The following is a 12388-nucleotide window of genomic DNA, read 5'->3' as shown; positions in this document are numbered from 1 at the left end:
ACTCCAGGAAAGCTATATAGGGAAGACACCTCATGTCTGTGGCCCATAAAATAAACAGTGAAGGAAAACTATCAGGTATTCCAGTGTGCCTCACTCTTGAATTTTGGGACATCCTGAGAGAGAAGGGAGCAAGTATTCCTGTGTGCTTATTTGACGTGAGATGCCAATGTAAACGCTAACACAGAACTTTAAATTAAATAAGAGTAACTCCAAATGATGTGAATATGCTGATTATTGATGATTTGTTATAAGGCTAATTTTGATATATTGTCTTTGGAAAGTGTAGTAAAGACATTCTAAGGAACCTTCAATTTCGTTGTTTAAATGGTATCTCATATCTCCTGTCAAGACTTTGAAGATTTGCATTTATCTGTATTGATGTATAGGTAACACATTACTTTTGAACAATACTGTTACTTAAATGAATCATTCTACAGTCGGCTAATGACAAATTTTAAATGTAAATGCATAAAGCCAGCATATTTATTCTCCCTGCAGCCTGTGATCTTTTTTTCATTTTTAAATTAGAGGAATTTTATTTTTCTCCTGGTGAAGCTCATAAAGTTTTAAAGCATTTGAAGACAAGACAAAAATTATTATACATATTCTTAATTAAATAAAATATGACTACATAATAAAGAAGTTGGTTATAATCTTATAGCGTCATACAAATATGTTTAGAAAGATTGTAATATCTAAATATATGTTAATTTCTGCAAAATTTAATCCTAGCTGTATGTCCCTCCCTGTCAGTGCTAGCATATTCTGCAGAGAAAGAAATCTGGTCTTTTGGTTACAGCCATTAAATTAGATTTTTTGAAGTTAGTTTTATTTTAAAAGATGCTCATATTTAAGGAAAGGAGCAAATGAAGGTACAGCTGTGGTTGTGTTCTTCAGTACAAATACTTTTTCTTCATAAATGTTAATACCAGGTTTTTATGTTTTATATGTGAAGATAAGGCTTAACAGACTGAAGGTGCTGGTGAATGAGAAGCTTGACATGAGCTGGCATTGTGTGCTTGTAGCCCAGAAAGCCAACTGTATTCTGGGCTGCATCAAAAGAAGCAGGGCCAGTAGGTCAAGGGAGGTGATTCTCCCCCTCAGTTCTTGTGAGAGCCCACCTGGAGTCCTGTGTTCAGCTCTGGGGTGCCCAGGAAAAGAAAAACATGGACCTGTTAATGCAGGTCCAGAGGAGTGCCACGAATGATCAAAGGCCTGGAGCACCTCTCCTATGAGAACAGGCTGAGAAAATTGGAGTTATTTAGCCTAGAGAAGAGAAGGTTCCAGAGAGGCCTTATAGAGTCCTTCCAACATTAAAAGGGAGATTTTAAGAAAGGTAGGGAGGGACTCTCCATTAGAGAGTAGTGACATGATAAGGGTTAACAGTTTTAAACTTTGAAAGAAAGGTTTAGATTAGGTATAAGGGAGAAATTCTTCACTATGAGGGTGGTGAGGCACTGGTTGCCTGGAGAGCCTGTAGATGCCCTGTCCCTAAAGTGTTTAAGGCCAGTCTGAATGGAGCTTTGAGCAACCTGTTCTACTGGAAGGTGTCCCAGCCTGTGGCAGGGAGGTTGGAACTAGATGGTCTTTAAGGTCCCTTCCAACCCAAACTATTTTATGATTCTATGATTCTAAAAGGAGAGAGGGTAAAGTAGAGAAAATGCTAATATTTATTGTATATTTTGTTGGATGATCGACTTCATAAGTGCGAAATATTGAAATATGTATTGAAATATGTTTGATGTCTGTATAGTTCCTGATGATGTATTTGCCCAAAATTATATATGGAAAGGCTCTTACAACTACAAAAGCAAGAAACAGCCCATGACTTTGACAGTCACCAGTTTCAATGCAACTTCAGGAAGAGTAAATGCAACACTTACAAACAGCAATATGGAATTGCTGCTTTCAGGTATGGGATGAGAAATATTAATTTCAGTTGATGTTTTCTGTCTTATATGCATTGGTTCCCTATAACTGTATTCATAACACTTAAGTTTTTAACATCTGCTGGAAACTGTCTTGTGTTATCAAAGAAATTTTAATTCTAGTTCAGTTCTCTTTCAGAAGAAGGGATTATTCTACCTTTTCCTTCTCTTATCCCAGCTTTGTATTATATTTGTAGTTAATAAGGAATGAGGAGTAGAAGAATTCTAATCCACTAATTCATCCTAATTCACATTATTCTTCCTTAATTGTTATAAGTAAACTTAAATTACTATTCATTAAATTTTATTAATTCTTAAATGGCTTAAATGAATTTTTCATACAACAGCCTATTATTGACTTATAAGCAACATGTTGACTTGGCAAGGCAGAGATAATTAAAGAACATAGAGAACAAAGAGAGATGATAGTTTTTGTTAGACTGGCTGATATAGTTGAAAAAAAGTTGCTACCCATCTTGCAGTGGTTTCAGAAGAAGCCCTTGACCACAATAGTTGTTTATGGTATGATATGGCACTTGTGCTGTGGTTAGGTTGGCATAACAATATGTGCAGCTCTCTGTATTGTGAACCATCATTAGAAACCACAGATATGGCTTGACAAGCAAGCAAACATGAAGACTGTAAAAATGTTTGGGTTTATAGGTTTGGATTTGTTTTGTTTTTCTAACTGTCAGTTCCTTGATTGAGACATCTCAGCCACACAGACAACAGACCTGTCACATCACAGGAGTAGCAGGCTACAGAACAGGGATGTGAATAAGCATAACAGAATATTGATATTAAAAATATATTTTAAAAAGTGTCATAAAATAATTTCTGATTAACCATGTTTATCTTTACTGTCTTTGTGAATTTAATCTTTCATATGATGTCTGTTTAGTTTCTACAGTGTAATTTCCATAAGGGCATTAGTTGCAGCAAATATAGTGTTTCACATTATTAGGATTTGTAAACCTTAAAGCTCTGTGTGTGTTTTTTTTTGTTGTTGTTGTTTTTTTTTTGGTTGGTTGGTTGTTTTTTTTTTTTTTTTTTTTTTTTTTTTTTTACCCAAGCAACCTCCTCTGGATCAAAAGGTTTTCTCAGATGAACACAAACGTAATTATTGCAAATGCCCATTTGTACTCTACATACAAGCAATGCACAGTTCATTGGGTAATGTCTTTTAGTCTAAAGACTAAAACCAGTTCCTATTGAAATTCTAAGGTAATAATTAAAACAAAAAGTCACAAAATAATATATCTTGCTAAAATAAAATGTTGGTGAAAATGCTACCTGTTCTTCCTGTTTTCCTATTTAAGGCAAGAAATTAAATGCTTATTCTTAAAGATGAAATAATTTCTCTACTCAACACAAACACGAATTTTAAAATCTCTATTCTACAGGAGTCTATAAAAGCCAGGAAGCTCGGCTGATGCTCCACATATATCTCATTAAAGCACCCTCCCATACATCCGTGAGCAAGCTGAAAGAGGAAAAATGGGCTATGGATGGTTTTGTGAGTATATTTCTGCTACAAAAGAGAGAGAAAGCAAGTTTTTTTGTTTGAAATCACACTGACGTTCTGCACCAAAAAAATGCTGAGGCATGCCAATTGGAATCTTGTTAGAGATACTGATTCACTAAATGAAATGAAAAATTCATTTGAAGTTCTGGGAAAATATTTAAGTTTAAACAAAATATACAAAAGTACACAATAGAGTTCTGTGTGTTATCTATATACCATATGCTATTTACATATTGTCCTTATTTGAATGATTGTTTTGTTTGTTTTTGTTTTTATTTTGATCTTGGAAAAGCTCAAACAGATTGCTTTACCCCGAAGTTAGAAATTCACCTGAGAAATTCATTCTTTTCTTCAGTGAAAACATAGCTTTGGATCGTTGGTGAAGACACACTTGTTGCCTTGAGAAAGGGAAACTTAAGGGAAAATCTTGAAGGAAATTGCCTTGGGACCACTGAATTTAAACGTAGTAACTATCCTGGGAAGGAAGTACCTATAAATTAGAATAAAATGCATTATTTTAGAATGTATTTAACTGTAATAAGGTTAATAATTCATAGGATCATAACTCTTTCCTCCCTTCCCCAAGTCATTATACTAGCATATTTTGGTTTTGTTCCAGAGCCTCCTTCAATATTCTTCTGGTCTACAAGTGTATAATTATGTAGTTATTGGGATGAGCATTGAGTAATAACAAAGCAACTAACTGTCAATTGAAGGCAAAGTCTTTTCTATGTACTTTTAAAGTGATTATTATTGAGTACTTGCATCCTTAGGGATTACCTGTGATACAGTTTTTGCTGTGTACTTCCTAAGAAATCAGATAATTTTAAAGTATGTAAGATACCTAGAACTACCAACATCTTGAATTGCCAGAAATATATTTTTTTTTGGTTGGTTGGTTGGTAAACAAAAGTTAGAGGCAATACAAAGTAGTAGAGATCACCATAAGCCAGCATGCTTTAAGTTGTGCCCATAACAGCTCTGTCTTTCCTTTTGAACTTCATTAATTTCCTAGGAAAAAAAAAAAAAAAAAAAAAAAAAGTGTGTTTTAATGGGGAATAACAGCTACCGGTCAAACACATTAAGATATTTCTTTTCCAAACAGACTCTTGTAACATTTTTTTCCACATTTAGTTCAGAGTACTTTTCGTTTGCAGGTTTCTGCTGAACCTGATGGAGCTACATATGTTTTTCAAGGATTCATCCAGGGTAAAGACTATGGGCAATTTGGACTTCAAAGATTAGGTATTCAGACAATTTTGTCATTGTCATTTCACTGTTCAATATTCAATATTCTGTTTTATTACATCCAGTAGCATAAGGGCATCTGCAGGATGTTAACATTATTGACATTATATAGAATGTTTAGATATTCATATCTTAAAATCACATTTAAGTAGAACTTACAAAGAGTGTTATGTCAGAAGTTATAGGGAGTTATAGGTTTCTTGCAATGTACTGCTTAATTTAGCTATACCTTTGTAATTCCTTGAGCAACGTTTTTCTAAGAATGTATATAAAATGCATTCAGTTTCACATATAACTATTTTGAAAGCCCAAGTTATAGAATGCTCTGATAAACAGTCCTCTTATTCATGGTGCTGAAGTGGCATTACACCTAAATATTACACCTAAATATTAGAGTGAAAGTGCTAAATATTTGTAAAGTAAATGTTTATGTTGCTTGTAAGAAGACCAAAATCTTACTGATTTATTTCCTAAAAATCAACTTCTTGATTCTGCAGGTTCACTTCTACACGAAACATAGTCTTTATTTTATTTATTTATTTATTTGAAGATGACGGCTCTGATAACTGGAAATATTTTAAGATGAAGAATTTCATTTACTTTTCTGATACTGTATACAACTATGATATTTCTCCTTCAATCCCCAATTTTCATTTTGTTAATGCTGAATTCTTGAATGACAAAATACTAGCATTGACAGTGGTTAATCAAGTCAATAATCAACTAAATGAGAGTCAACAGTCTCCCTTTGAAGTTAGTCTCTCTTTTGATTTACAATCATTGAACAGATTTTGTTTATCATGTTTACCACTTCATTATTTCATGCAAAGAAACACGCAAAGAAACATGATTTTTCTATAACAAAATACTTTGATCACTGTTCCCAGACAATTTTCCTCACAATGTGTAATTCATTTTTCTGTATTTAGCATATTGGTAATCTGTTGGGCTTTTTGTTTGTTTTGTTTTGATAATTTCTAGATATTGCCTTGTGAGATCTAGAAAGAAAATACTAACTTAACAATGCAATTCTTACAATGTCTAATTCAAAGCTTAAAGCTTAATGTTGAAGTTGCATTGGTATTCCCTTTTTCATATTAAAAAAGTGTGTATTTTGGCTTTGTAGATAATCTAGTAGCTTATGTGTTCCTCAACCATGCAGCAGATCATATTCTTATTTTTTTCATCAATATGTGGCTTTAGCTCTTCACAGTTTTTTCTACCTCTTTCACTTTGTGTATCAAGAACAACAGCTAATGAAATCAATATGATGAATTTTCATTTTGCCTCTTCAGGTGATTTACCCTTTCCTCTAAATCATGTTTGCTATTTATATATGCAGTACTTATTCTTCCTAATATACACAAATGTAATCAATAATATAATCAATCTAATGTATGGGTTACTCTACATTTGACTTTTTGTAGCACAGTACATTAATATGTAGTAATAACACCAAAAACTTGACTGTCATACAGAATTATGTAGTAAGATAATTAATATCCCAGAGTACTTGTATTGTTCTCTTAACATTTTGCATGTCATTATTAATTGTATATGGTATTGTCCACTATATTTACTTTCCAGGTGGTCTCAGCATACAGCTGTATGTATAGAGCTGAACATATTATGACGACACAATCACAAGATGTTATTTGAATTATGAAGTTTATGAAGTAGTAGGTGTCAGGAAAAAAAATCACAGATATATTACTTGTTTTTTCTTATTCCTGTTAGGTCTTAACGTGTCTGAGGGTTCAAATTCTTCTAATCAACCACATGGTACAAACAGTAGTTCAGTGGCCATTGCTATCCTTGTGCCTTTCTTTGCCCTCATATTTGCTGGATTTGGCTTTTATCTTTATAAACAAAGGTAAGTATGAGCTATGTATATAGAATTTCTGTATTACCTTGGTTTTTTATCACCTTTGATCTTTTAAGTGTAAAGAGTTGAGCAAAACCACAGACTGTTTGCAAAATATGCACGTAGACATTCCTTCCTACCACATTTTAGATCTGACGTGACAGAGAGATCAGGTTATTGTACCATGCAGTAACTTCATTCATACTTATTTAAATTAGAAAATCATGGATACTCTTAATTATTGGCATATGGGAAATAATATAAGGAATAGGCTTTGTGTGTATTTACAGTAGATTGCCTGTATTTTGTTTTGACATGTGACAGAATTGTGAATCATAGTCTGAATAATTTATTTTAATGCCTACACTGTTTAATGGCTTATGAGTATATGCAGGTACTATGCTAGTGAGAAGTTTCATTATGGAACTGTTTCTGCATCTAAAATTATTAGTTCATATGTAATTATGTTATATAGCCACAATAGTCTTCTCAGTTTCATTAGTCTACATTCAAATTTTGTTTATGGTATTGAGAGCAGTTCCAATCCAATCCAACACAATGCAATCCAATTATTTGGACTTAGTTTCAATTACTCTTTTCCTATAGCAATACAGCATTAGATGACTAAAGAGAATTTCTTCACTTTAATAACAAGTCAATTTGTTGCCTACTAATTGAGAAAAATAGTTATTTACTACCGTTTGTCTGACAATAATCTTTGTAATATATACTGCATTATTTTAAAATGTGTACCATAATTTTCACATGGTGCCATTTGATTTTGAACTGCTTCAGAATGTGAAGGAATGTAGATGCCTAAGAATTTTTTTATACATTTGCTATTAAGAACGTGCTATAATCACTTGTCTTTCCAATTTATATCAATGGTTTACAATAGTGTGCATTTTGCATAACAATATAGATCAAATTTTCAGAGGATTAAACTTCGATATTTTGAGAGTTTTAGTAAGAAATAAAATGTTTCAGCTATAAATTGGTTTTCAATAAACTTGTTGAGTCTCCAGAAGGAAAAAAAGAACATCTCAGTCATCTGGATCATGAATTAGTGCATATTTACAAGACTTTGTTGTACTCTTAATGATTTATCATATGATCATCCAAGGAGAAATATCTACCTCTTCTTGGGTTGTTAACTTAGCTTTCAAATGAGCGCAATTTCAAATGAATCATAAATACCTTATACTTTGATTAAAGAGTGTACTAGTTCTTAGGAAACATACTGTAAAAAAAATAATAAATCGTAATACATTATATCTATCTCCCCTAATTGAAGGGATTTATCTCCTAATTGGAGATAAATTCTGTACAAATTTTTAAGTCATGTCATGTCAGTACAGAACACTGCAGTTAGACTGAATAGTCTGTCTGTCTTCAACAGGACTGCACCTAAAACACAGTATACAGGATGCTCTGTACATGAAAATAATAATGGACAAGCTGCTTTTGAAAACCCTATGTATGACACAAATGCAAAATCTGTGGAAGGAAAAGCGGTACGATTTGACCCCAACTTGAACACTGTTTGCACAATGGTATAATGTGGTAATGATATGTTTTCAAAGTTTGGAATTTGAAACACAACACAGTGCACACACAGTTCACTGATTTAAAAAAAAAAAAAAAAAAATTAAATTAAAGCACACTTTTCAGGATATAGTGGGTCACCTTTTCCTGAGGATGATAGAAAAGAATTGGTTGTGGTTATTTTGTTTTGATTTTGTTTTTCATAAACTAGATCAGAAATCTTCATGTTTACCATGGAGAGTTTTAAAAAAAAAAAAAACCTGCTGCACTCCATGAGTGCTAACTCACAGTTTATTTGCTTTTTTAAAAAAGGAGGTTATTCTAAAACATAAAATGTATTTGCATATATTGGAGGAGCATCCACTATCAGTACTTCTGTGCTTTATAAAAATTATAATAGAGGGACTGGGTTAAAAAAAGATATAGGTAGAAAATAAGAGCTATACTTACAGGAGACAATAGGTCACTGATCTCTCTTTAACAGTCATATGCTACATGTTTCTCATGAGTTTGTACCATTTTTTTCATTTATTCAGTCCGTTTAGCAGTTTATTTCTCTCAGAACAGTTGTTTTTTTTTTTTTTAACTCCAGGAGGTAGCATTTGGAAATCAACAAGTACAACTTACTCTTTTTACATCAAGGAAGAAAAACAAAAATGTCAGATTCTTATTTAATGAATTTCTTTCTGTGCTTCACATCATTCCTTTTCATGTTCCAAGTCAAACTCCTTTTCTGTTTCCACTGACAACACCCAGAAATGGTAATGGATGTAAATCTGTTTCTACATTTCTTTTGTCAATCATACAATTAATTAGACATAATTTCCAATCACGTAGCTAAGATGAACTGAGCTTTGTCATGTGTCGCTGTTGATCATTGAAAAGAGTGACCATTTTACCATATTTTCAATGTCAAAACATAATTTAATGATGTTTCCAGTTCAAAAGTGCAGTTTACAGTAACATTAGGAATCAAATCCATATATCAAAATTGCAGGAGTTCATTTGTCAGTTAAACTAGACTGTATCACATCAGTTTATTCTTTCAGCATTCTGTCAGAATGCATACACAGAGCATGGTAAAATTCCACTGAAGTTGATGGGATTCTAACATACTTCAGTGAACTTTGGATCAAACCTACAAGGCAAGAGGCAATTATAATTTGGAAATACTGTGTTTTCATATCTATTTTATGTCCATATTTTATGGAAACAAATCTTTACAGTTAATGGTTTAAAATTGAATATATTACCATAGTGCAATGAAAATAAAAGTATTAAATATATATACATATATATAAAGCCATGACTTTATTGGGGACAATCCATTCATTTTAGGGACAATTCAGACTCTACAGCCCTCAAATTCAAGTTTTAGACATTCCAAACCCACTTCCAAGGAAATCTAGTTTTTAGTTTTACAGTTACTTCATAAAAGAATTATTCAGTGGCAATTCGATAATTTATTTGATGTAGGTCATTGTCTTCCGTTTATAGCATGACTCACAAATGCTGTGTGTTAGCCAGTGTAAATTATCTGTTATTGTCCCTTTCAGACATCAATAATTCTGTGAAAATCTAAACTTTTTATTACTGTAATAGAGAGTGCCTACCAAAAATCATTGTACCCAGGATTGCTGCTTGGATTTCTACAATGTTTGATGAATTTCTTATAAACCATTTTACAACATTTTATTTGAATATTCATACAACTCTGTCAAACTGTATTCTACTAAAAGGATGCTGTTTTATATTTTATACCATTGGTTGTTATTTATTCTTGTTTATTCAAATGACTGCAATAACTATAATTCATTCATTAATGTTAAGGTTAATACATTTGAGATTGTTTAAAATGTTTCTTCTGCAACTGGCTACTCCTCTTATATTAATGCATACACTTTTGTAAAGAAGTATATTTTTATGAAAAAAAAGGATTTGTAAAAGTATGATGTAAATTTTCAGTGCAATGTAAACAAAATAAAAATGGACAATTGCTTTTTTTAACCATGTTTCTTCTTTGGAAGATGAGCTTTAAACTCATTTCAGGTGTGAAGACTAGAAAATAACAAAATTAATAATTTGGTATTTTTGTGGGTCTTAAAATAATCTTAAACTCTTTTTTTTTTTTCTAAATCTTCATGTGAATTTTAGATGAAGTGGCAAGCCCTAGATTACCTTCACAAAAAATAATGAGTGTAATGAATAAATTTATTTACTAAAATGAATTTTCTATTTGACTTGAAGGAGATTCCAGAAAATAATATAAAATTACTTAAGACTGTGTTATTAAATGCGTTGGAAAAGAAAGCAAGGAGTCACTGTAAAAATTGATATTACAAGGGCCATGAACTAATGTTTTATTTTCAGAAGGGTTCTAGAGCAAATTCGTTAATTCCAAAAAGGGAAAAATCTGTTACATTGTGGCCAAATGTTCATATGCTATGAAATAACCTATGGAGTTAAGCCCTTCCTTTTATGTTTTATACATTATATGTTCTAACATATAAAAGTAAATAAAACTTGGATTGAACTCATTTAACAATTCTGTTAATGCTCAAACTAAAATCCTGCTTTCACTTTTCAAGGATTATACCAACTTCAAATGAACCATTCATACTAGATAAGAGATTTGTTTGTTTTTGCTTTAAATGTAGTTTCCAGGCCTGTTTGACTCTCATAAATTGTTTGTGTGTGAATTGTACACCTTTCTAGTACCAGAGTGGCTATTTCTCACTGTGGCATACGGAATTCCAAGGTTAGGTTGCTTGATTGAAGTTGGTTTACAGTCTACTCACTATTTCTTGTTTTTCTTAGGAAGACAGCAGAAACTAATTGGACTGTTTTGTTCTCCAAGCATTTTGGCTACCATATTCAAGCAAACACACCACACACAGAAAATGTGAGGGAATACAGAGATGGTTATGCAGCTCTGAGAGTCCTTTCATAGAGGTAAATTCTGCAGTACGAAAGGCTTTGAGATTTAAAATTACATTTAAGTTTCCAATAATTTCCTTTAAGTTAACCAATAGCCACTTAACAGGGATCCCCGGAAGCACTGAGACTAGCTTTCTCTGTAATTCATTGAGCTTTTTTAATTCTACATTACCTACATGCCAAGAGCTACCTGGTCCGCTAGTTCTCTTTAAAGTCCTACTAGAATCTGCTTCTTTATTAAAATCCCCAAACCACATGGTATCACCTAAGCTCACTAAGTTCTACTCAGCATAAGTAGACCATCACAAAATTAGCTAAAAACATCTGATTTTACTTTCATTTCTGAAATACAGCTGGCAGTAATATCTAGACATCCTATCAAGTAAGAATTCCATGGCAATACAAGAAGTTGTTCTAGTCAGGGAAATAATTTAATAGCTACAAATTTTATGTCTTCTTATAGAGAGTCAATGGGAAGTAAAGTAAGCCAAGTCATTAAGCTATTAATTTAGGTAAAAGTCAGTTTTTCTATCCCAGGTCTTAAAAGTGTATGCTATATCTCAACCCACTAGTACAGCAGGATGAAATGTTCATGAAGAAGTATTCATCATATTTTTCCAATGTTAGTAATATGCAGGGAATTTAAAAATCTTGGATATTACTGTACAAGTAGGTTTGCAGACCTATATCCCAGTATTTAGATTCAGCTATAAATTCCAGGTCTTACCTAGCTCCTACAATATTTAAGTAAGGCATAGATCTCTAATGCTGGTACATTGCATTCTTTTTACCTTGTATGCTTCTGCCCATGCTTTTCTATAAAAGGTGATATGTTTCACAATGAAAGAGGCAATATGTATTGCCGTATTGCAGCATGCTTCTTTATAGGATGATCAGAGTTGGAGAAACATATGGTTTGCATCATTTGTTATATTAAATTTTTGTTAGGCTAAATTTTAAACTTATTTTCAGAATTCAGATTTTCAGTAGGGATTGGTATATGTACATGAAGTTTCTGTGACTTCAGGAAGTCCACACAATCAATGGTAAACTCAGCAACTGAGTTCTATAGCTACTCTCATAAGCATTTTGTTACTAGTTTTACATGCTACTACAAATGATTCTCTGTTCTATGATTCTATTTAACATCTCTCAAAATTGGTAGTACGGTGATGGTTGGACCAGATGATCTTGAAGGTCTCTTCCAACCTTAATGATTCTATGATTCCATGACTCTGTGATTCTATTTCATTTTGATGTGATAGCCAAAAGTTCAATCAAATATGATGGAGAAGGGTGCACTGATTTGGCATTCTTGTAAATCTTGAAGTTAATAAAATC

General features: G+C 32.4%; 1 protein-coding gene across 6 annotated transcripts in view; it reads left to right on the top strand.

Moving 5' to 3' along the window:
- CSMD3 (CUB and Sushi multiple domains 3) overlaps nucleotides 1-10049 on the top strand; it is a 710416-nt gene extending 700367 nt beyond the window's left edge. For 5 of the 6 annotated variants that reach the window (XM_040546915.1, XM_040546914.1, XM_040546913.1 and 2 more), the window contains 5 exons: nucleotides 1754-1912; nucleotides 3332-3444; nucleotides 4611-4698; nucleotides 6439-6574; nucleotides 7965-10048. In XM_040546915.1, the coding sequence (XP_040402849.1) occupies nucleotides 1754-1912; nucleotides 3332-3444; nucleotides 4611-4698; nucleotides 6439-6574; nucleotides 7965-8124 (656 nt within the window). In that variant the 3' untranslated portion in view covers nucleotides 8125-10048. Of the gene's footprint in view, nucleotides 1-1753; nucleotides 1913-3331; nucleotides 3445-4610; nucleotides 4699-6438; nucleotides 6575-7964 lie in introns of all 6 variants that reach the window. The other variant, XM_040546910.1, reaches the window with a different exon arrangement.
- The last annotated feature ends 2339 nt before the right edge of the window (nucleotides 10050-12388 follow it).

This window comes from Cygnus olor, chromosome 2, assembly GCF_009769625.2.
Source record: "Cygnus olor isolate bCygOlo1 chromosome 2, bCygOlo1.pri.v2, whole genome shotgun sequence".
Taxonomy (NCBI): Eukaryota; Metazoa; Chordata; class Aves; order Anseriformes; family Anatidae; genus Cygnus; species Cygnus olor.
Note: the sequence above shows the minus strand (reverse complement) of the source record. Positions and strands in the feature narration are given on the sequence as shown.